This window comes from Phasianus colchicus, chromosome 3, assembly GCF_987193195.1.
Source record: "Phasianus colchicus chromosome 3, bPhaCol1.hap1.1, whole genome shotgun sequence".
NCBI lineage: Eukaryota > Metazoa > Chordata > Aves > Galliformes > Phasianidae > Phasianus > Phasianus colchicus.
Window position 1 is genome coordinate 61,377,634 of NC_143438.1, and position 22,854 is coordinate 61,400,487.

Sequence of the window (22,854 nt, forward strand, 5' to 3'; positions counted from 1 at the left end):
TAGGGAGATAGGGCACAGTCATGTGTTCCAGCTGCATGTTCCTGGCCTCTCTGCTGGAAGCATCTGTGACATCAGTTTGAACTGTTTCCACAAACTGATTTGGCTTGCTTAGGTGGCAAAAATCTGAATCTCTTCTGTTGCTTTAGTTGGGTTAGAGCTGACCGGAGATTCAGAGAGGGTTGAAATGTATGGGTGGGAGTTATACAAGAAAAGAAGACAAACTGAGCAGAGGATGCTGCAGTGAGCATTTCTGATCAAACCTGAGCAGTTATATGCATACTGTGGGGAAGCACTCTGTATTCTGCATGCATCTCAGTTAGGGACTTGTATGAGCAAAATTACATCCAGAGTAAGTTCAGGACATGTTTAAAAATCATTAATTTGGCTGAAAGCCTTTGGTTGAGTGGAATTGCTATATTCATTAAGCAACGCTCACTGTTAACTTTAAATTGCATCTTGAAGAGAGGTGAGGTGGTTTTCTTGATTATTTCCAGGTTGCTTCAATAGTAGTGCCTGATTCAGAGTATATAAAAGTAGACTGTTGTGTTTACTGCTTGTTTAAAAGAAAACAATCCTCAAGCTAAACTGACTGCCATAGTTACCTCTTTAATTAGCCCCAGAGCTGAAATCTGGGAGATGCTGGGAACACTTGATGTTAAGCTTGTTAGTGAAAAAGGCTGTTCTAAATGTTCTCCTGCTCCAGATACCAGATTTGAAAAAATAAGTTAAACATATCTGTAGATAGCTTTATAACTTTAAATTGCTGCTATTCATATTCATAACTAGAAATTTGAAGTTAAATGTTAAATAAAAAATAACATCTAGATTTTGTGAATTCTAATCTTAATGCTGTAGTCCATGACTGGTGAGTACTAACTACCTTGTATATACTGTCTTGCAGCTAAGTGATGAGGAGGTAAACATTTAATATTTTGCTGAAATACTTTCCTGCTGTAGGACGTGCAGTTTGCTGTTAGATACTTAATATTTAGCTGGTGCTAATATTACTGTCTCTGCATGCACGGTAGCTGAATCTCTACAATGTTAGGACTGGTAAATTCAAAAACAATCTGATTTTACTTATATAGCATATGGTGGGTTTTTTGGTCTTCTATTATACTGGTTCATTTAAACAAATATTAAAATACTTATGTGTAGCAGATGGTGTAGGGGCTTTGTGAGTGTGGTAGGATAGTTGTGAAACTAATGGACTTGCATGCCTTTGTTCTACTTGCATGTTGCCTTTGACCATTTTCTGAGGCTGCCAGTTATCAATAAACATTTGTTACTTTTATTTAAGAAATAATATTTTTTAAAAATGTAATTGTACTGCTTGACAAAAATCTAATTTAAAGGAACCTCAAAAATAATGACATTGCAAAGAAATGTTTATTGGAGAAAGTCTCAGTGTGTGTTTGTCTTTATTCCTACTGATTATGAACTCTTAATTTTAGAGGGGGTGGATTTCATAAACTTTTCCTTTGTTTAATATGAGAATGCTGTCTGTGTGGGAAACTAGCAGCTGTGGTTAAGCTGTACTACAGATAAGTAAGTAAATACTTCTTCCTGGATAATGACTAGGGCGATATAATTCCTGAAACCTGCATTGAAGATTATTTTTAAATCTGTGATAAACATATTAGATCTCCTTGCAGTAGTAGATTTCCAGTAGTTCCCCAAGAAGGAAAAAGCAAAATGCAGTTACAGGAAATCTGAACAGGTAGTTAGGTACTAGTGGTACTAACACAACCTAAATGGAGGTTCAGAATATTCCATGTTGATAACATGGTAAATACTTGTTTTCTTCTACTTCTTTTTTTTCTCCATTAGCCAAATAGATTGAAGCAGTTTGGTTTGACAGCAAGAACTTCCGAAGAGAAAGTACCACCTGAAAGGCCCAGGGTTGCTTTCCAAACTCCAGTGTCCATGCCTTCTATTTCTCCAGGGAATGAAGACTTTCACAGAGGGCTAGCCAGTGCTCTTGGTGAAATGGCAGCTCCCAGGTGCTTGATCATCACCTTGATTTTGCATGTTAAATAAGTTCAGTGTTTATTATGTTGCTGCATAGAAAGGCAGAGCTCAGCGGTGTTGCAGTCCTTCTCCAAGGAACTAATGAAGATAGAAGCAATATTTTAATATTAACAAAAAAGAGCTTAAAAGTAAATTACTTTGTGCTGACATAACATTGCCATACCTAGGGTTTTCTTACAGTGGTTTATCATAAAGTCACAGAATGGCTTGGGTTGGAAGGGAACTTACAGAGCATCTAATTGCAGCCTCCGTGCTGTGGGCAGGATTGCAGCACAGTAGATCAGGCTGCCAGGGCCCTGGTCCAGGCTGGCCTTGAAAACCTCCAGGGATGAGACATCCACAGCTAAAGCTGTGCTGTGCTGCTTGCTTTTTGGTCAGAGACAGCTGCACGGCTTGTTTTATTTGCTGTTACGGAAATAACCTGCAAATATCAACTGAACCAGTTAAAGAAGATAGGCTTCCTTTATGCTCCTTAGATTCCTGGAATAGTGTGATTCATCTGCTACTCCCTAAGGGAAGGTTGACTCCTCATTGAGATTTACTGTGTCTTGCTCCTGCGTGGCACTAATGAGAGTTCTTGGACTGAGCTACATTTTCCCACAGTGAATTCCCTCTCTTTAATTATTTCTTTAAGTGATATCTGTTCAGTTGTGAAACAAACCAAAATGGTTCTTGTTTTCTTTAAGGCTCGCCCCTATGCCACCACCTCCACCACCAGTTTTGACAGACAACTATAGAACACCTTACGATGACGCGTATTACTTTTACGGAGCAAGGAATCCTTTGGATCCCAATCTTGCATATTGTAAGTTGATGATTTTGGATGGGTTGGATGTAAGTGATTCAGATAACTGTCTTTAATCAAGTTAACTGATGAATAATTTAACTACTAACAATTGCTTGTACTTAGCTCTTAGTTGTGTGCTGAATATGAGAATGAAAAGATTTTTTTTCCTCCAGTATTGGTTTTGAATGATGCAAAAAGAAGCTACAGCTTCTAGAAATCTCAAGACTTTAACAAGATTAGTTGCTTAGCCATTATGCTGCCCACATTACTTTCTTTGTAGTTTCAATTCTTTTTTTTTTTCAAAATTACTAAAATGATTTTATACTTAATTGGTTATTGTGGTTTCAGATATGTCTTATGTTTTTGAAGGAACTGTATTAAGTAAACCAGTGTACTTTTTTTTGTTTTAATTTACCCTTTGCTTATGATGGTCTAATGAGTGAAATAAGGGTGATGTAGGGAAGGTTTGGTGTGGTTTTTGGGAAGGGAGGAAGGTGGTAGGGATAGGAACCAGAAATACTTCTAAAAAATTGTTCTGGTACCTCCATAGAAAATCTAAAACACAGAACAAAGAAAACTTCTGATGGCAATTTTTAATGGGATTGATGTCAGTTGGGGAATTTCATGAATGTTAGATATTTAAAAGCAGAAGCTTTTCCCCCCCATTGTAAATTTCTCTTTGTCTTGAACTGTAGTAGCTTATGGCTTGATAGATCTTTGAAGTTACAAGGAAAAAACAAGATGGGAGTCTGTAATCTTGAAATCCAAGAAGTTTCTTTTTAGTTTTGTCATCAATGGCTTACTGTTTAGAGTATTAAACAAATGGATACTTAAAGTTCAGCTGCAGGGTTAAGATTGTTGTCACAAAGTAGAGTATAGCTAGGGCGTGAAATCTGAGAGCATGACATTTGTTTTAGAGTTGCATTTCTTACTGTCTCAGACTTAAGCAATAGTATGTGCAGTGATTTCAAGCCTTGCTGTGGCACAGTACTGCCTTTCCTATTTCAGTATGAATACAGATGTCAAATACAGTGTTTTTGATTGTTTTACTTTGCAGATGGCACAGGTATGATGGGAATGCAACCCACACCTAACCTGGATCCTCCTTTAGCCCAAGCCCCGATAGAGCAGTCTGTGTAAGTAATGATGTTTATTCTTTGTTGTATAATTTATACTATTTGTATATGTATGTTATTTATTCTTGGTAAGTATTGGATCTTTGTTTGCATTTCTCTGTATTGATATGCTTTTCATGTTGGGAGTAGTTTGGTAACAAGATATATTGAATTAAAGTATGTTAAAGGCTACTCTTCAAACTTATATTTAACAATCTCTAAGTAATAATTCAGTGGACTTCTCTGTCTTATATAGATAAACTGCTTAGGCTGTAATGTATTTTGGGCAGAGCTTTTTTTAAATTTTTTTTCCTTCCCTTTTGAACTTATGATGCTTGATGTTTTCCATTTTTATATGTATGGATTTCTGCTTCAGGAGTAATGTTGGGCAGAGGAATAAGGGAGACAAACAAAGAAGCGTAGGAGTATTTTCTGAAGAAAAGTCAAAGCCTTACAAAGAGGCAACATTATCTTACCAGCAGGAATTGCAGCAGCAGGTACTGAGTTAAAAAGCTGGTGACATTTTCTTCTTTTTCTTGTTAACGTATAATGGTTGTAACTATAGTATTTTTTCAGAGATATTCATTCCATTTGCTAGTAAAAAGCTTCCTTAACCCTCCCTCTCTCTGTTGTTTCCTTTCTACTGGTCCTCTGACCTTTCTTTAGCTTATTTTAGCTCTTCAGATAAACAGCAAGCTTAGCAAGCTTTTCAAGCTTACTGCCACGTGAGAGACTGCACACTTGGACATAAAGATCTAGTAATCCTGACAAGATAATTTTTCAAAGCTATAATTCTGTGTATCATTAAAAGCGAGCAGAATATACTGTTCTTTTTTTTTTCTCACTGTACACAAAGTCATAGAATCATAGAATTGCTTGGGTTGGAAAAGACCTTTAAATATTATCAAGTCCAACCTCAACCTAACCGTACTACCCTAACTCTAACAACCCTCCACTGAATCATGTCCCTAAGCATGGAAACAGTCTGCAGGTTGGATGTGTCTTTGTTGTGACTCATTGCACCTCATTCAAAATTGTCTGATTACTTGGTCTGGTAGGTGGCAACCCTGCTCATGGCAGGGAGTTGGAAGGAGGTAATCTTCAAGGTCCTTTCCAATCCAAGCCATTCTATGATAAAGGGAAACTTTATTTTATTTTTATTATTTGATGCACGAAAGGAACAAACTTAATATGTTAACATAATTCAGCTACAGGAATAGTAGTGTGTTTCAGGAGCTTTGAATAGAAGTTAGATTTTTTTTTTAACAGCTGTTCTCTTTATAAAAGCTACGTGAAGTAGTAAGGACACTGTTACATGTATGTAATGCAGTCACAAAGGAAAACAAACCATATGAGCAGTTATGCATTATTTACATATATCATCATGTCTTACTGTAGTACAGCGATTTAATGAATAGTTTCAGAATTGTATCACATTGTCTTAGTGTTTATGGGTAAAAGTCTTTATCTAATCTCAGAGTTTAGGCTGAACAAAATGTGTCAGACTGAGAAGCAATACAACCTCCTCTATCGTAAGATCCAAGAATATGGGACTTTTGATCTACTGCAGGTATCAGACATGAATGTTTGGAAGACTTCCAAAGTGTTCCTCTGTGATTACACACAACTCTATTTGCATGTTGTGACAGTTTGGTGTTCTGTCTGCCTGGTAGGCACTGAAATGAAGTTTACTAGGTACAGATGAGGTGATGAGAGCACTCAGTTTAACTCCTGTACCTTCTTAATCAAATTATATGTCTTGTGATATTTTTAAGCAACTAACTTTGGATTGTTTCTTTTTAGATAAGGGAGAGAGAGGAAAGACGCAGACAAGAGAGAGAAGAGAAGGAACGTTACGAAGCCAAGTTAGAAGCAGAAATGAGGAATTACAATCCCTGGGGAAAAGGTGGTGGTGGAGCTCCTCTCAGAGATGCAAAAGGAAATCTGATAAGTATGTTTACCAAAACTATGGGCTGTCTTTTGAGGATTCTCTCCCTCCAGTAAGGGCTCTATTCACATATGTTATTTCATGTTTTATAGCTGATAATGCTTTATTTATAAACAGAAATACTTGTTTTAAGCAGATGCACTCTGGGAATATTTGATTTCATTTCAGTAGAATGATTCAAAGGGTACAATTAAAAAAAAAAAAATGTAGATGTCAGCTTTAAATGAAGAACAAATGCAATAGCAAAGGGTGAAAGAGGAAAAAAAAAAAAAAGCTGCAGTAGAAATAGGCTGAAGTTTGTTCTGGAGACTTCTATATAAACATTTTCCAGGTTTTTAGAAAGCTTTACTTGTGACGTGGCAAATGTTAAAATAAATATCTAAACCTAAGTGGAATATTTAAATCTCCCCAAGTAGCACTGCTGGCAAATGGCTGTGTAAATGGCAGTTTGTCAGCAGTAATGTTTTAAAATTGTATTTCTTTTATTTCTTTCTAAGTGCTGCTTTATACAAGATGGGAGCAGCAGGCTGGGAGATAGCTATAATCTGGGCAAGTTGTTTATCTGCCTCCTGTAAATCAGAGGTAGATGTAAAACTCAAATTTGTGATTCTGGATCCTGGATCCTGGATATAGTCCCTGCATTAGGCAAAGCTTTCTCTATGTACAGTTTTGTTGCTCTAGTGAACCCTACAGCAAAGTTTTGTGCAGAAATAAAAATAGTTCTTAGTAAGTGTGTTTCAAAATGAATTTCTTAACATTTAAATTAAGTGCCACAAAAGCTGCCTTTTTTATTGAATGTTATCTCCCATGTAATTGCCATAACTGTTTTGGAAATCCCCTGAATCATTTCAGCTGAGTGAAGGATGTTTGCATGCTCACATTTGATCCTGTGTCTTGAGGACTTATGCCACATCTCACCAGCCATTTATCTCTTGTTGGCCTATTCTAGTTTGTTTCTTGCCTTCAGCATCTTAGCTTGAAGACAGCTATACTGGCTCTTTAGCAGTGATTGAGAGATGGATTTGTTTGAGGCTTACAGTATAAGGAAACTAGAGTAGGTTTTCCATGGGTGAATTTAAATGCCATGTTCATTCTATATCAGATCCAACCTGATTTCAGTGTTAAAGATTCAGTTTCCTTCATGATTCTGTTGTTTATTCAAGAGGTAATAATTACAGCACACTGAAACCGTAAATGAAATGGACTTGACATTTTTTTTATTCCTCCTTCCACCTGAAGGAATTTAAATGCTTCCAATTAATGTGGAAAAGAAAGAGAAGACATAACAAGTTATCCAGAGGAAGTCAAATGTAGTCTTTGGGACAAGCATTTCTCATCCCCATTCAGGGGTATGATACCAGTCAGTTTCATTTTGTGGAAAGCTGAATACATTAGTGGAAGCAATAATAATAATAATGGTTCAAAACAAAAGCAGTGACTTTCAGAATGGATGAGACTTAAAGCTATGTAACTGATTTCTAGCGTGATGCAAATTGGTTATCATGCTACTGGAATATGATGCTGCCGTCCCATTACGTTTTCAAAATACGTCCTCTGGTACTAAAATATGGGAATTTTGAAAGCATGAAACGCTTACAGGATTAACAGTCCTGGAATAGGAATAAGTTTCAGTTTTATGACACTCCAATGGTGTGTGGCTCATCATTTGAAGATGGGGGTAAGGTTCAAAGGCTTTGTAAAACCTGTGTGCCCAAATAGTAAGTTTAGAAGTTCGTGTTTATCCCCAGAGCAGGTAGAGATGTTGTCATTGCCTATCTTTAAGCACAGCATTTGAGTGCCTGGTTTCTTGCTCCAGGCTTTTTGACAGTGTGGGTAATGTAAGCCAGGGGAAAAAGAAGTTGTTTGTGTTAGCTTAGAGTGTGTATATACTTCCTCAAATTTCTTTGTGAATGGGGAACCAAGAGAGAAGCTTGTTAGCTAGTTTTCCTGGATTACGTATCTAAAGTTATTTAACCCCATTGTACTTTAGCAACTTGAAGGATAAGGTAGGAGTGAAACATCATCAAACATAACGTGCTGTTTCTGCTATGTCTCTTATTTTGTGCAGTGTGACTTTTGCCTTCTTGAAAATGTCTGTAAGCAGCTTTTGAAATGCTGATGTAAAAGGTCCTTTACAGACAGGGATGTAATTTCAAGTATTTGAAACCTGTATGTTTAAATGACTACAGTAATTCCTATGTATCAGAATGACTATTTTAAAATGCAGTTTGGAAACTATGTAGTAGTGTTGGTTTTCTTTGTCTTTATTTTGAAAATGAGCCTTTTCAGAGTAATAGTGAATGTTTCAAAATGAGCTGAAATTGATATCTACATCCAGGATTTATATGATAACAAATAGACAGTGTGTAAATTCTGATAGAAATGTGCTTAAAAAAAAAACCAATTGGATGACACTATTTTGCACTTGTCAACACTTGGGCTATTGGACTATTAAGGTGACATGAAGACCCCAATACACCTTAATGGCTTGTTGTGGTTATTGCCCCTAACAGAAATCAAACACACTAGAGATTCAGTACTTAAAATTCCAGTTCTAAACTGAGAAGTATTTTACAGCTTTTAGGAAATAGGTGTTCATCATCACAACTGTTTCAGTCTGTTTTGTGTTTGAGCTCTTTGCCTTTCCATTTCATAGCTTCTGCTGGGATAGAGGTTTGCTGTGAGGAATCATTCCTGGCAAAAGAATTCTTTGTAACTAATATTTTACTGTAGCGTATATATTCTTATCTTTTGCTTAAATTTTTTTGTTCCTGTAGTTGCTGTGTCCAGAAATGAAGTCTGCTAAAAAGCCCTGTTCATGAGAATCTGTGGTGAACGTGCCTTATGTGAGAACAAAATGCTATAAACAGTTATTTCCCCTTTCCTTTAGCTGACTTGAATATGATGCACAAGCAAAATGAAGATGCGTATCATAATCCAGAAGCGAGATTATATGAAGATAAAAGGGCTATTGTATCTGTTGACCTAAGTTTGGCCTCACCAAGACCTGAGAACGCAGGAGCATCTACAAATAAAATAGCAGGTTTTTAAGAACACTGTTATAGCTCTAATTATAGGTCTTAGTGATCAAACTCTTCTAGTTTCTTTACCTCCTTTCTTGTAGTCCTTTAGCAGTATTAGTGCCTTGCACCATTGAAGTCAATATAATTATTCTTCTGCAAACTTCTCTATTGCTGTCGTTTGTGCTGAAAATATATTTTCCTATCTGTCTCATCAATAAAGAACTATTGTCAGTCAGAATCAGTACATTAGTTTTCCAGATTTGAAGTTACATAATCAAATCTTGATATGTATTTTACTTCTAAATGATGTAGTGAAACAGGACTGTATAGTAGGAGAAAAATGCCATAAAAGTAGGGGAGAAGGCCTGTAGGTAGATGATGATGTAAGATGAAACAGGCACAGTTAAGTTCAAAGAGGGAATGGGTAAACTAGGTAGATATGTAGCCTTGCACAATGCCTCAAAGTTTTAGGGGTTTTATTTGACTTTCTTATTTAAAAAACATATGCATCTTTCTCTCATGTTTCATGAGACATCTGAATGAGAGTGCTGTGATACTCCAGACCTGTCCCCAGGATCTGTCCTGGTTTCCTCAGGTCAGCTTATATGCTAATTTCTTTTTCCTGCTCCATCTGTTTCACTTCTATGTAAAGATTAGATGTTAATTGGAACGTGGATCTGTTTCCCAAGATCAATGTTCAATGTAATGACCATTGACTCTTGAATCTTTTTTCCTTTCTCTTTGTGCTGTCTCGCTTTTCCTACCTGATAACTGTATTTAACCATTTAGTAAGAAGTGAAACAGGCAAAGCTGTTAAAGCCAGGAGTCACCTGGTTAGATCACTGACACTGAGAACAGAAAGTGACATGGATGAGAGTTGTGACCAGGATAGCCTTGCACCTCCCAGTTAAATAGTCAGACGTTAAAATGACCTTGTTTAGGTTATTTCTATTTTATTTCATCTTTCACCCTCCTGCTAAACAGGAATTTTCAGGGTAGTAGCTTTTACACAGTAAGTTAATTCCTGGATGCATTCCATAGTAACTTGTCTGTCTTGAGTCAATGCCCTTTAAATGATGTATAAACTTTCTTGTGAATTTCTGCACAGAATGGATTCTGTGTGAAGCAAATCCATTCTGAAAGAACCACATATAAATTTAATTCTATTTTGGAAGGATTCAAATAGTGATTCAGTGTAAGGAAAATTAGTATTAACCTGAAAGTATTTGATTCTGTAATTAGAACTGAGTTGTAGAAGCAAGCCTGTCTGTCTCTATGAGAATAAGTGTATATATTCTTTGTGCTGTCATCTGGCATGGGTGTTAAGCCACTGCACAGGGAGAAGTAAGGGAGGAGCATGAGAACAGCTTGTAGCTGTATTCATCTCAACTTAGCGCAGCTGTGGTGTTTGCACACCCCTGAGGCACTAGATCCTTTGGAGGAGGCATGGTAAGAATGAGGACCGTGCTGTATCAGTTGAAAAGAGAACACAACTTAAGCTTATTTATTTTCTTTCTCCTCCACTTCCTGTAGAGATCCTGTTCTGCAGAGGCTGTTCTGTTATCTGAGTTGATCCTCTTCTCTAGAGCTATTGGGACTGTATGGTTATGACACATTCTTAACTCAGGAAGATTAACTTGGTGACCTGTCCCCAGTGATGTTGTTTCCAATACAGTGGAGAAAGTTGTTGAGCTCGAAGATACCTGATGCTTCAAATTTCATAGAATAGAAGGTGCCTTACAATGGCAGAATTTGTTTTCTGAGTGCTTAGAATTTTATTTGCCAGTTTTTGGCTTTGTTGTTTGTAGTATCCATTGCTACTTTGCATCATACTCTGTTTTTAAATATTGAGGAACAGAGCTTTGTGTGTTAAGTCGGAGTAGATGGCAAGCAATAGAATTATGAAATGTTTGCTATTCTAATTAACTTAAGTGTGACTTTCTTGGATCTTAAACTGTAGATTTCAGGGTAAAATATGTGACTTGTTTCATGATATCCTAAAATCTTTTGTAGGTATTGTTTTGTAACAATACAGTAGCTCAGACATTAATTGAGCAGTAAAAACATTCTAGACAGACAGTGAGAACTTTCAATTGCAACTGTTTTCAGCTATTGCCTTGAATTAGGGCTGTCATAACCTACTTTGTGAAAGGAGTATCTCAGATTCCTTCTTCTTCACTCTGGTTTGCTCTCTTCAATTTGATGTGATTTTTTACCTGGATTTTTTTTTCCTATCTCCCTCTTAGGTTTTGCATTTGCACAGACTTCTCCTTTTGCTCGAGGCAATGTGTTTGGTGAGCCACCATCTCCACAACAACTTAAGCGACAAGAGTCATACAAAAACTTTCTTCGTCTACAGGTGAATGCTTACACCAGTTGTCATGTTAAATAATTATTTTGTTTTTTAAAGAGGGATTACAGGCAAAGGAAATCAAATTAGATACCGTTGACCAAAGGCTTCATCGTGTCACAGCCAATTCTGCAAGCAGGATGTATGCAGAGAGCTGTATGCTGTTGGATCTGTTTGATTTTTTTTTTCCTTCATAAGAAATGGTTATGAAAATGATGCTATTAATAATTGGCTTCATTAACTTAGATTGTCTTTTTTCCTAAATGTGACTCTATAAATTCAGTTTGGAGTTCTCAAGCAGTTCATACAGTACACGCTTACATACAAAAATGCATGAAGGAAAAAAATGGCCCTTGGAAATCAGCATGTTACAAGTGCATGTTTGTCAGAATGAGATGGTCATTGGGACAGTAATAATGTGGTTATTTGTTGATAGCTTTGTGAAGTGTGACTGCTGTTCTATCAGTTTCTGTCTTCTGTCCATAGAACTTTATGTGTAATTTCACTCTGTGAATTAGATATAAGTGTAATTACAATATCAAGGAAATAGAGGAAATAGTAAATAATTTAGGAGTAGAAATGTTTACATGGGTGGATAGTGATAGGACAAGGGGGAATGGTTTTAAACTGAGGGGAAGTTTAGGTTAGATATTAGGAGAAAGTTTTTCACACAGAGGGAGGTGACACACTGGAACAGGTTGCCCAAGGAGGCTGTGGATGCCCCATCCCTGGAGGCATTCAAGGCCAGGCTGGATGTGGCTCTGGGCAGCCTGGTCTGCTGGTTGGTGACCCTGCACATAGCAGGGGGTTGCAACTAGATGATCATTGTGGTGCTTTTCAGCCCAGGCCATTTTATGATTCTATGATGTGTATCTCTTAATGAAAAGCTTGAGTCCTTCTTTATGTATAGTGCTGCCAAAAATAATTAAGAATGGGCTTTGGCTGCAGTAAGTCAACACTGAGTCTATAAATACAGTTGTGGAGAAGACAATTGCTGTGCCTTTTTTCTTTGGTTTCCCATCTTCTCTTATTTATTTGGTAAAGTGTTATTTCAGTACCTTCAGAGGAAAATGTTTGTGAATATTCAGATTTTATTACTAGTACATATAATTAGTTTGAAAGATGGTTCAGTAAATAGTGGCCAAAAAGAAACAGTAAAGTACTGGCTTGTTTTAAAGGAATCCTGAAATTGAAATGTAAGTCTGGCCTTTGAGATCTTTCAGTTGTTGCATACAATTGTTGGTTGCACGAGCAGCGATTCAAAGTTCTGTAGAAGTTCACGATGGGAGATGTTTATGAGATTACTGCTGTCTGTTGATAGCTGAATACTTCTTTGCATTGTTTTCTAGATTGATGAAAAGAGACGTAGGGAAGAAGCAGAGCGAGAAAAACTTAGACTGGAAGAGGAAAAAGAAGAGAAAAGACTAGCTGAACAGAGGAGGAGAATTCAAAAAGCGTACGAGGATGAACAAGAAGAGAAAAGAAGGAAAGAGGAGGAGGTGTAATATTTTGATCCCTTGACTTCCTTTCATCCTAACCTAACCCCTTGAAATATGTCTTCTAGATCAAGAGGGTAAAGTTAGAAGTATATTGTGAAGTTGCCTTTGTAATTATAGTGGCTTGCTTACATTAGTCAGAGGAGAGAAAAAATTGTAGGAAATGATCATTTTTAATGCACACTCTTCTTGCTTTTTACAGGGTGCTGCCAACTTGAAATATCATTAATTCTTCTCAGAAAAAATTTAGTTTTATATTTGTCAGAGGTGCTCTCATATTAAAAGAAAATTGTCAGTGAGGCCACTACAAGAAGTTTTATCAAATCGGTCAATTAAAAACAAACAGAGACACATTTACTTTCATTAGTCTCTTCCATCTAGCTCTAATGCAATTTTTGTATTCTGAATGCAGCTTATTTCAGAAAGCATGTTTTATTATTAGGCTAGAATATATCTTTGAGATAAAACACTACTTTTTTTGGAAGAATCCCAAGCAAGTCTAATAAGTATTTGTTACGGAGGTGAACTTGTGATTTAATCCAAACTCAAACTTTATTGATCAGGTGTGGAAAATTGAACAAATTTGTGTAACTCAGAGTCTCATAAATAACTCTGAGACAAGGACAGAGGGCGATCAGAGCTGGGAAAATCTTTCAGTACCTTTTGTGGTTAGGAGACATTACATGGGAGGGTGTAGTTTGGAATTTCTAGAACTTTATGTTCTGGATTCTCTTAAATGCGCAATGTAGTTGGATGGGTTTTCTGGGTAAGAGAATGGGGCATGGGTAGCATAGGAAGCAACTGGTTTCATCAGTTTTCATAGAAAGATAAAAGCTGTGACCTTTCTCTGTGGGTCACTGCTATCATGTTGTGCTTTTAGAAATGATGGCCTACAATTTGGCTGACTGACATGGATCTGGGGACAAAACTGGTGTGTATTGAAATTATGAGAAATTCTACTAAATGTTTATAGAGCTAGGACTGCAGATGATTAATATCTTCACGGCACTGTTTTTAATTTGAATGTTTTGGAATATACTTTTATATTTCATATTAACAGCTTAATTGAGTTCCAACTTCTCAAAGAGGGAAAAAAAAGCAAAACCTTAAAACTGTTAAACCCTTTTTAAGGTACTGATAATGTTTTTATTACAGCGAAGGTTGAAAAACAAAGAAATGATTCGATTAGATGAAGAAAGACAGAAAGAGGCAGAAAAAAGAAGGAAAGAAAAAGAAGAAAAGCGAGATGAACAACTTAGACAGTATTTGGAGAAGGAAAAGGTTGCTAAGATGGAAGAGGAAAAGAAAACGGTATGCTTCAGTTACTTTCTAAGATACCAAATACTTCTTCCAAATTTATAAAAGTAACTGCTTTGAAGAGAAAGTATGATTTCAAAGACCTCTGCCAGTATTGCTCCCTTCTTGGCCTCCTCAGCTCCAGTACACTTAGCAGACATGCAGGACAGCTGATGGGAAAATATCAGACATAGTACAGTGGAGCCTTATCTTGCTGCTAAAGTTTCATTTAAAAATACTGTAGAGCAATGTCCATGTTAGTGAGCTGCACTCTGTTTTTTTTAAATCTGCTGTGAAGAACCTTAGCCTGCTTTTGCTGAGTACCAAACACAAAGAGAAGTTGTTAGATATTAGGGGACTGAAGGACAGTTTATATTCATCAAAGAGGCTTTTTGTAATTTAATTATTTTCCTTTGACCTGGATGAGAAGTCCATTACAAGATTATGATAGACAATATAAATTACAGGACTGTTTCTCTTCCTTATTTCTACAAATCATTTCCTAAAACAGACAAATACAATGGAATTGGCTGGAGTTAAAAAACAAAACAAAACAAAAACAAAAACAAAAAAAGACATGCAGTACAGAAACATGTATTAAAACTTCTATAAGTAGTAAATAAAATCACATGAAACTATATTTGCAATCATTTTATGGGGTTAAGGGTTAAAGTTAAAATATAAAAATGTTTCAATTAACGGATAAGTAAAAGCATTTTACTGTCAAGTGAAGCATGTTAACAAAACTCTTCATGTGTATAATATCTGTATATTTTAGAACCTTTAGGATTGTAGTTTCAGTCTTGCTTTACTCCTTACAGTTCTCGAGGAAACCTTCTCCTGTCATTCCTGCTCTTCAGAACAAATCAATAAGAAGAGAAGAGAGGATTCCATCAGCTGAAAGCCATATGTCTTACTATTCACAAGTATGATTTTTCTAGTCATCTTGCACTTGATTATTCTTGTGGGTTCCTTCCAACTTGGGATATTTTGTCATTCTACTTACCTATATTTAAGTCAGTGCAGCATGTGAAATTCTACTCAGTTTTTCCTCTTTGCCCATTCGTTCACTGGAACACTGACAGTCTCTATTGTTATTTAATTTTACAGCTGTAAAGTTTAATGTACTGAGAAGATAAGAATTTTTTGGGGATGGTTGTGTGCTTTCTGTAGTGAAGAGCCTCTTGTTTTTCAAACTAGATGCTCTGTTCAGCTTTCCAGAGATCTAAGGGTCCTTGTGGTTGAGGGACTTAATTGTCCCAGTCTATTCTGTGCGGCCTCGCCTTGAGCACTGCATGTGTGTTTGGGCACCATAACAGAAGGATATAAAGAAAGTGTTCAAAGGAGGGCTACAGTGATGGCAAAGAGGAGCAGCTGAGGCCCATTGGTTTGTTCAGAACAGAGCAGAGGAGCTGAGGGGAGGCCTGATGGTGGCTGCAGCTCCTCACAGGGAGCAGAGGAGCAGCGCTGGGCTCTGCTCTGTGTGACAGCGACGAGGGAATGGCATGGAGCTGTGTCAGGGGAGGGGCAGCTGGGGGGGAGGGAAAGGGTCTGTATCAGAAGGTGGTGGGCATGGAATGGGCTGCACAGGGCATTGGGCATGGCCCAGAGCTGCCAGGTTTGTGTTTGGATGTGTGGTGTTAGGAGTTGGACTTGATAATCTATGTGGGTCCTTTCCAACACAGGATATTCTCTGGTCCTGTAAAGTTAGGATAAGAAAGCTTATAAATCTAGTATCGTGGAATCGCAGAGTCGTAGCATAGGGGGACCTCTGGAGATCATCTAGTCTAACCTCCCTTCTAAAGTAGGATCCCTGCACTAGTATGTTTCCTGCACAGGGAAGTGTCCAGGCAGGTTTTGAATGTCTCCAGAGAAGGAGATACTACAGCCTCTCTGGGCAGCTTGTTCCAGTGCGTTGTCACTCTCGAAGTATTTAAAAAAAAAAAAAAATTTTCTCACATTCAGATTTTGTTGCTGGGTTCGTATTCCTGAAGGTACAAAAAGTTTGCTGCTACACTTCACCTTTCTTATTTTTTAAAATTCCTCCTGTAATGAGTAGAGCAGATTAAGTAACTGTGAATCTTGAGCTACGTTTCTGACTTTTTATTGAAAACTGTTCCTAATACGTATGTAGGAACGATATTGAACTAAAGGTTTTTAAAATGGGTTTACCAGGAAGTTGCTTGCATCAGGAACGGTGTTGCCAGCAGGAACAGGGAAGTGATTTGTTCCCCTATACTCAACACTGGTGAGGCTGCACCTCAAGTACTGTGTCCAGTTTTGGGCCTCTCACTGCAAGAAAAGACATTGAGGCTCTGGAGGGGTTGAAAGAAAGGCAACAAAGCTGTTAAGGCCTGTGCTCCAGACCCTTTATGAGGAGCGGCTGAAGGAGCTGGGATTGTTCAGTCTGGAGAAGAGGAGGCTCAGGGGAGATCTTATTGCTCTCCATAATTACCTGAAGAGAGGCTGTAGTGAGCCTGGGGATTGGCCTCTTCTCTCACGTAAGTGGTGATAGAACTAGAGGGAATGGCTTCAAGCTGTGCCAGTGGAGATCTAGGCTGGACATTAGGAAATGCTACTTCTCTGAAAGAGTGGTCAGGCACTGGAATGGGCTGCCCAGGGAGGTGGTGGAGTCACCGACTCTGGAAGTGTTCAAGGAACGTTTGGATGTTGTTGAGAGCCATGGTTTAGTGAAAACTATTGGTGATGGGTGGTTGGTTGGACTGGATGATCTTGTAGGTCTTTTCCAACCTCGGTGATTCTGTGATAATTTGGCAAAAATATAGTGCAGTTTCACAAAACGTTTTAAGACTTTAAACCTTGTCTAAAACTTATTCGTTTATCTGTATGTCCTTCCAGCAGTTAGCATAGCTGTGTTCAGACCTGAGCGTGTTACAGTTGTTATTGCTATAACTTGGTTTATGCATTTAAAAGATCAGATTTAAAAAACAAACAAACAAAAAACAAAACAAAAAAACCCTACACTTCAATGACTTGCTAGGTTACTATTCTTTCTTCTAGTAGTAGTGGTAGTTAATAAGTTGGATATAAAGTAAGGAAATAAAAGGTTGTTATGGCTGGTGTGGTTGCTTACTATGATGTGCTAACGTTTCATGTTCATTCTGATGATTAGGATCCTCCACAACCCAGAGCTCCTTCTCCACCTGTCCCAGCTAGAAGAAATCAGTTGCGAGCACTTGGTAGGTATTGCTTTTACTGCAAAAACACATGAAACGTAGCAGTAAGTGCTGTCCTACAAATGTGGTCAGTATCTGAGTTCATTGTCATTCTTCCACTAGGAAGGAAGTTCTTAATGCAGCTCTTGGAAATTGAGAGAAATGAAGAAGTATGGGTTAACTCTTGCGTAGGAGCATTTAAACTATAAAACTCGCTTGTCTGCTAGATTCTGCAGTCAAACTAAAAGGTGCTTGCTAGAATGAATGTGATGGGAAAAACAAAGTATTTGTAAAACTTGGCACTTTTGGAGGAATGCTGTCCTAACTACAAAAACCAAGCAGCTGAGACTGACAGTAGTTCTGAAAATTCAGCACGAGCACATTCTAAAAATAAGTGTTGAAGTTGGAACTCTTTAACACTTAAGAGATGGCACTAAGCAGATTGATATATCTGTTTTGAACTGTCCAGAGGGATTTAGGAGACAGAAATGGGTTTGTGTTGATACCACCTCAGTTCCTGTCTTCTAACTCTCAGGAGGGCTATGTAGACTTGCAAATTGCAGAATAAGGCTGCTTACTGTCAGCATCCAGTTGCTTTGTAGCTTTTCCTTTTTTTTTTTTTTAAATACAGCAAAACATTTGTTAAGTTTGAATGCTTTTTGCTGTTCTGGTGACTTCATCCTTCTGCTTCCTTAAAATACAAGTTCTCCCCTGGTTTCTAAAGTATGAAATGCTTGTGAATATCTAATCATTTTAATTAACAGTGCATTGTCATTTTTTCACCTTGCATTTACGAGGCAGGCAGAAAAGTGTCTCTAACACTTTATTGGTGTTAAATTACAGAAGAAAGAAAGAATGTGATAAATGAATTATCAGAGATGAGGAAACAGCTTCGTAGTGAAGAGAGGCGACTGCAGGAACAGTTACTTAATGTGGCTAGTGATGATGATGGACCAATTACACGGTGAGAATTTCATCTTCATTTTTTAGAAGTTAGCTTTTGTACAGGACCTTGGGGCTATTGCGTGCTAGTAGTGTTAGTTGTCTAATATTGATGTGTTAAATGAAAACATGGGGATTGAACTTTGATATCACTTTTTTCATTTTTCTGATGTGTGTAGTTGGCTGGTTGTTTTTTCCAGGAATCTTTCTAAATTTTAGTCTAAGAATGGGTGTGTTGATAACATTGGAAGTTAGAATATTTAGTCTGTTGGTCTGAAACTGGTGCCTAAGTTTTATCTCAGTGCCTTCCTTCCAAGGCTGTGAGTTGTGTCTGGAGACTGTAGTATCTGTTAAATAGTGTAGTGCTGTGGGAATACTTTCTTCCTTACAGAAATTCATACTTTTTTATTTAAAACTTTATGGTTTGCTTCCAAAATGTGCTAGGTAACTGTGCCCACTAGTTGGAAAAGACTCATCAGATCAGGAGTCTTAGTTCAGTTCCTTAAAGTAAGAGGTTCTTTTTTCTTCATTCCAAGTAGATTATTTCTTCTCATTGCATAATGTGCATTGTCATTATTTTCAATAGCTTTAAATAAATAGTTGCTCGGTGTCTAAGTACAAGAAGTGAGCTTTATTAGTATTAAACTATGCCTTCGTGTAATTCATGAGTATTGCAGTTTAAAATGATATTTTGCTTGTTCTACACACTTTTCAAGTGGGAGGAGAGAGAAGAATCCAAAGGACATATTTGAGATGGCCAGGCTTCGTCTGCAGGCTCCGGTGAGGCGACCTTCGTCAAAGGATGCACAAGATCCTGTCAATATGCAGAACATCTGGGATTTTAATGAACTTAAATACAAAGGTAGGTAGATCTTGTCGCTGAGGAAGAAAGTCTGTGAAACATCTGTTCTTTTCCTCCATCTTCCATGTTACTTGGGCTTTAAAGACAAAAAACATTGTCACTTAGTGTTTCTACAAATGTCTACAATAAGTTATGTAGGTACTGCACCACTGCCAGAATCAGTGTGCAACCATCTGGCACATTCCTTATGTGGAACCTTGCTAAATTTTATATGGTCTTTTAAAGAATACATGTAATTTTGATGGAGAAATGTTTTTTTTAAATGATTGTCAACTGTTGAATATTGATTCAAAGAATGCCTTGAAAGATTTTAATTTGATAAATTGTTTAATTATATGGTTTGAGCTGGTCTCATAAAATTTCTAATTTGATTTATAGACATCCCCTAAATACCTTATAGATTTTGGAGGAAGAAAGCATTGCTTTTCTCTGTAAGGGCCTTCTAGTTGGAGATTTCATTCTGAAGTTAAATGGGAGTGCAGGCTCTTTAAAGTGAGAGTATATCAGCTTGCATCTCTTATACTTGTCATAGAAGAGTGTGCTCCATAACAACCTGGGGAATAGAATGCCATTGTCACCATTCTTTTTAATGTTTCTTCTGACTGTGAATGTGTAACTGCTTTAAAATTTCTTTTTCAGAAACATTAGTTTAAAGTAAAATTCTTGTTTCCTGTCTTTGTTCTAGATTCTGAAACACGTGTGGGCTTAAGGCAAATGTATCCTGATCCTCCAAAAGATGACCAGACTCTTGAGATTCAACAGCAGGCTCTGTTGAGAGAGCAGCAGAAGAAACTTGACAGAATGAGAATGAGGAGAGAAGCAGAAGGTAAGGAATGAATGGACCAAGATAATTTCAGTGGTTTTGTTTATTGCTTTTGTATTTGATGAAGGTTTTTAAAAAATGGCAGCTCTGATTTTGATGTTCCCTGTCTGCGCTGCAGTACAGAAGTGTAAAGCACACCAGAACACTGAAATTCTGTCATATTGTAAAGCATAGAAGTAACAAATAGCTTTTTTGAGAAATTTGTGTGACTATTTCTCCTTGTTCCCCTGAGAGGAATTTAATTACTGCTTCATGCTTGCTTCAGAACAGTGCAAGAGAAAATGAGGTTGGTTACTTTCTGTTAAAGAAAATTATAGAGCAGTAAAAATCTTCAGCTGATACCTGGTGGAGGTGTTAGCAGGTAAGTCCCTCCTAGCACTTTTTTAGTTCTCACTGGAGGAGATGGCTTTGAACCTGTATCAGTTATAGTGCAGCCAGTGTCCTCTACTTTTATCTCTTAGTTCTAAATTTCTTTTATGTTTGTAGTCATGGTTAGAGTGTTTCACAGATTCAGAAGTCTGTATCCTGGAACACACTTTGCTTTAGAAACCACTTGTAAGATGTTGCAACTTGTTAGTGATTCCAGAATGTTTTGGTGTTCAAGCAATGTGGGCAGTGTTGCTTATGAATAATACAATGTTGCAGTTACAAATCAGCATCTCTGTAACATCTTCTGGGTTGATTACAAGCTCTTAAATATCACCATGTCAAAATTGGGTGTGCAGGGTTGTGTTCAGTCTTGCCCTTTCTGGGATGGATTGAAAAGATGGAAAAGAAATCAGTAGTTTCAGTGGAGAACTGTGTGTTCCTGGGTTTGGTTTTCTTCTCGTTGGAGTATTACTTAACAGGCAGTCTGAGAAGGATCTGATTTAATGTTGTCTGGAGAGCAACCTCCACTAGCTAGAAAGCAAACTTGCCTTTTTTCATTAGTTTTAACGCCGAGCGGTTGTATTAGATTAGATGTAAGCTAATGCTGAATGGATAATGCAGTCTTATGTGGGGGCAGACTAGCAGCAGGCATTTCCTGCTGGAACACGAGGAGCTGATTTCTAAAATGACTTTCCACTGAAGCACTTTCCACTGAGGACTTTCCATCCTCAAGCAGCCTTTCTACTCTTTCTCAATCCCCCTTAGTGCTTTACAACATCATTTATAGCCTGTCACCATGTACTGAGCTAGATAATTAGTTACCATGTTATCTCTGTATTTCCAGTTCATTTTCCTCAGAGGCAAGCTCATCATCTTCCCCTCAGTAAAAACGGATGAGCAGTTTTATTGTCTGATATGAGGCAGACAGGAAGATGAATTAAAGCAATGTGTATTGTGGATAAGAGGCCGTGTTACAGGCTGTTGTGGCAAAGGCTTACCTGTTTTCTCATACTATATGATAGTGTGGATTGCCTTACCTGCTTTAAACAAATATTTGGAGAGAAGGCTGTGAGGAGACCTCATTGCAGCCTTACAGTATTGAAAAGGGGATTATAAACAGGAGGGAGATCAACTTTTTACAAGACAGTGATAGGTCAAGCCAAATGTTTTTAAGCTCAAGGAGGGAAGGTTTAGATTAGATATCAGGAGGAAGCTCTTAACAGAGAGTAGTGAGGTGCTGGAACAGGCTGCCCAGAGAGGTGGATGCCCTATTCCTGGGGGTGTTCAAGCCCAAGTTGGTTGGGGCCCAGGGCAGCTTGCTCTAGTACCAGATCCGGAGGTTGTTGGCCCTGCCTGCAGCAGGGGGGTTGGAGGTTGATGCTTGTTGGGGTCCCTTCCAGCCCAGACCGTTCTACGATTCTATGACTGTCTGTGGGACTGCTAGCAGTTACTTCTGGGATGATAAATAGTGTAATTTACACTCTTTTTTTCTTCTTAATTCACAAATATATTTAATAAAAGAAAAGCAAATGAAATGTTCAACATACAATCTATGAAAGTGAAGATAAGAAAAATACGCTAGAAAAGACAGTATGATCTTATAGTAGGAAGACCATATACTTTCAGGTTCTCATGAATAGCTTGGAATTTTTAGATTCACAGAATCACAGAATTGTAGGAGTTGAAGGGGGTCTCTAGAGATCGAGTCCTGCCCACCTGCAAAGCAGGCCCCCTACAGCAGGCTGCACAGGTAGGAGTCCAGGTGGGTCTTGAATATCTCCAGAGAAGGAGAATCCACAACCTCCCTGGGCAGCCTGTTCCAGTGCTCTGCCACCCTTACTGTGAAGAAGTTCCTTTGCATGTTGGTGCAAAACTTCCTATGCTCCAGTTTATGGCTGTTTAATTGCTGTCTCATCTGCAGTTGTTTAAGCTGGTGTGTTTTCTCATTACCATGTCCTAGTTTCACTGGGGTTCAGCAGTGTGCAGAGTATGTCACAAAACAAAAATTGCTTTCTAGTTGTGTAACTAGATGTCTTGTCAGATGCAGTAATTCAAATAACGTATAAAGATGCTAAGGTCTCAACAGGTGAAACAGGGGAGGGTAAAAGAGAAACCAAGATATTCATGCAGCAACCTTTTGTGCTCTCATGGGTTGTTGCTTAAAACAACCTATGTCCAACCTGCTAGTTTTTTGTTGCTTTCTTTAAAAAGAAAGATCTTTTATAAAAAATGTTTTAAAAATCTTTGTTCCTTATGTACCTTAACTATATTATATATTTTGAATGTGGCCCCAGACAATTCCTCGGGCAAGCCAAGAAGTTGGGCACCCATGGTAAACCATCTCACAAATTGATGTCTTTCTGACATATCCAGCCCTTTAGAAATACATGCATTCATCATAGCGTTCTCAGAAATAGTCTGCTATTGAATTCTGTTTGATTTTTCTAATAATACTTACACTGGCATTCAGACACTTTACTGATGTTCAGTAAAATGTATATAATTTTAAAGAAAGTTGTAGTAATTGACAGTGGTTTTTCTTTTCCATGTAGTAGCAGAAGTTTTGTCAGCACATCGTGTGTCAGTGTTATCTCTTTTCTTATGACATTGTAATTATCTTGTCCTTTCTCTATGTG

At 37.7% G+C, this 22,854-nt stretch overlaps 1 protein-coding gene across 10 annotated transcripts in view; it reads left to right on the forward strand.

Moving 5' to 3' along the window:
• Nucleotides 1-22,854, forward strand: part of CSPP1 (centrosome and spindle pole associated protein 1) — a 52,974-nt gene that overhangs the window by 19,678 nt on the left and 10,442 nt on the right. For 8 of the 10 annotated variants that reach the window (XM_031604869.2, XM_031604867.2, XM_031604868.2 and 5 more), the window contains 14 exons: nt 1,831-2,003; nt 2,718-2,836; nt 3,876-3,954; nt 4,310-4,430; nt 5,737-5,884; nt 8,772-8,924; nt 11,151-11,263; nt 12,604-12,753; nt 13,906-14,061; nt 14,868-14,972; nt 17,180-17,246; nt 18,066-18,186; nt 18,881-19,026; nt 19,712-19,852. In XM_031604869.2, coding sequence (XP_031460729.2) covers nt 1,831-2,003; nt 2,718-2,836; nt 3,876-3,954; nt 4,310-4,430; nt 5,737-5,884; nt 8,772-8,924; nt 11,151-11,263; nt 12,604-12,753; nt 13,906-14,061; nt 14,868-14,972; nt 17,180-17,246; nt 18,066-18,186; nt 18,881-19,026; nt 19,712-19,852 — 1,792 coding nt within the window. Of the gene's footprint in view, nt 1-1,830; nt 2,004-2,717; nt 2,837-3,875; nt 3,955-4,309; nt 4,431-5,736; nt 5,885-8,771; nt 8,925-11,150; nt 11,264-12,603; nt 12,754-13,905; nt 14,062-14,867; nt 14,973-17,179; nt 17,247-18,065; nt 18,187-18,880; nt 19,027-19,711; nt 19,853-20,114 lie in introns of all 10 variants that reach the window. The other 2 variants (XM_090137678.1, XM_090137676.1) reach the window with 2 other exon arrangements.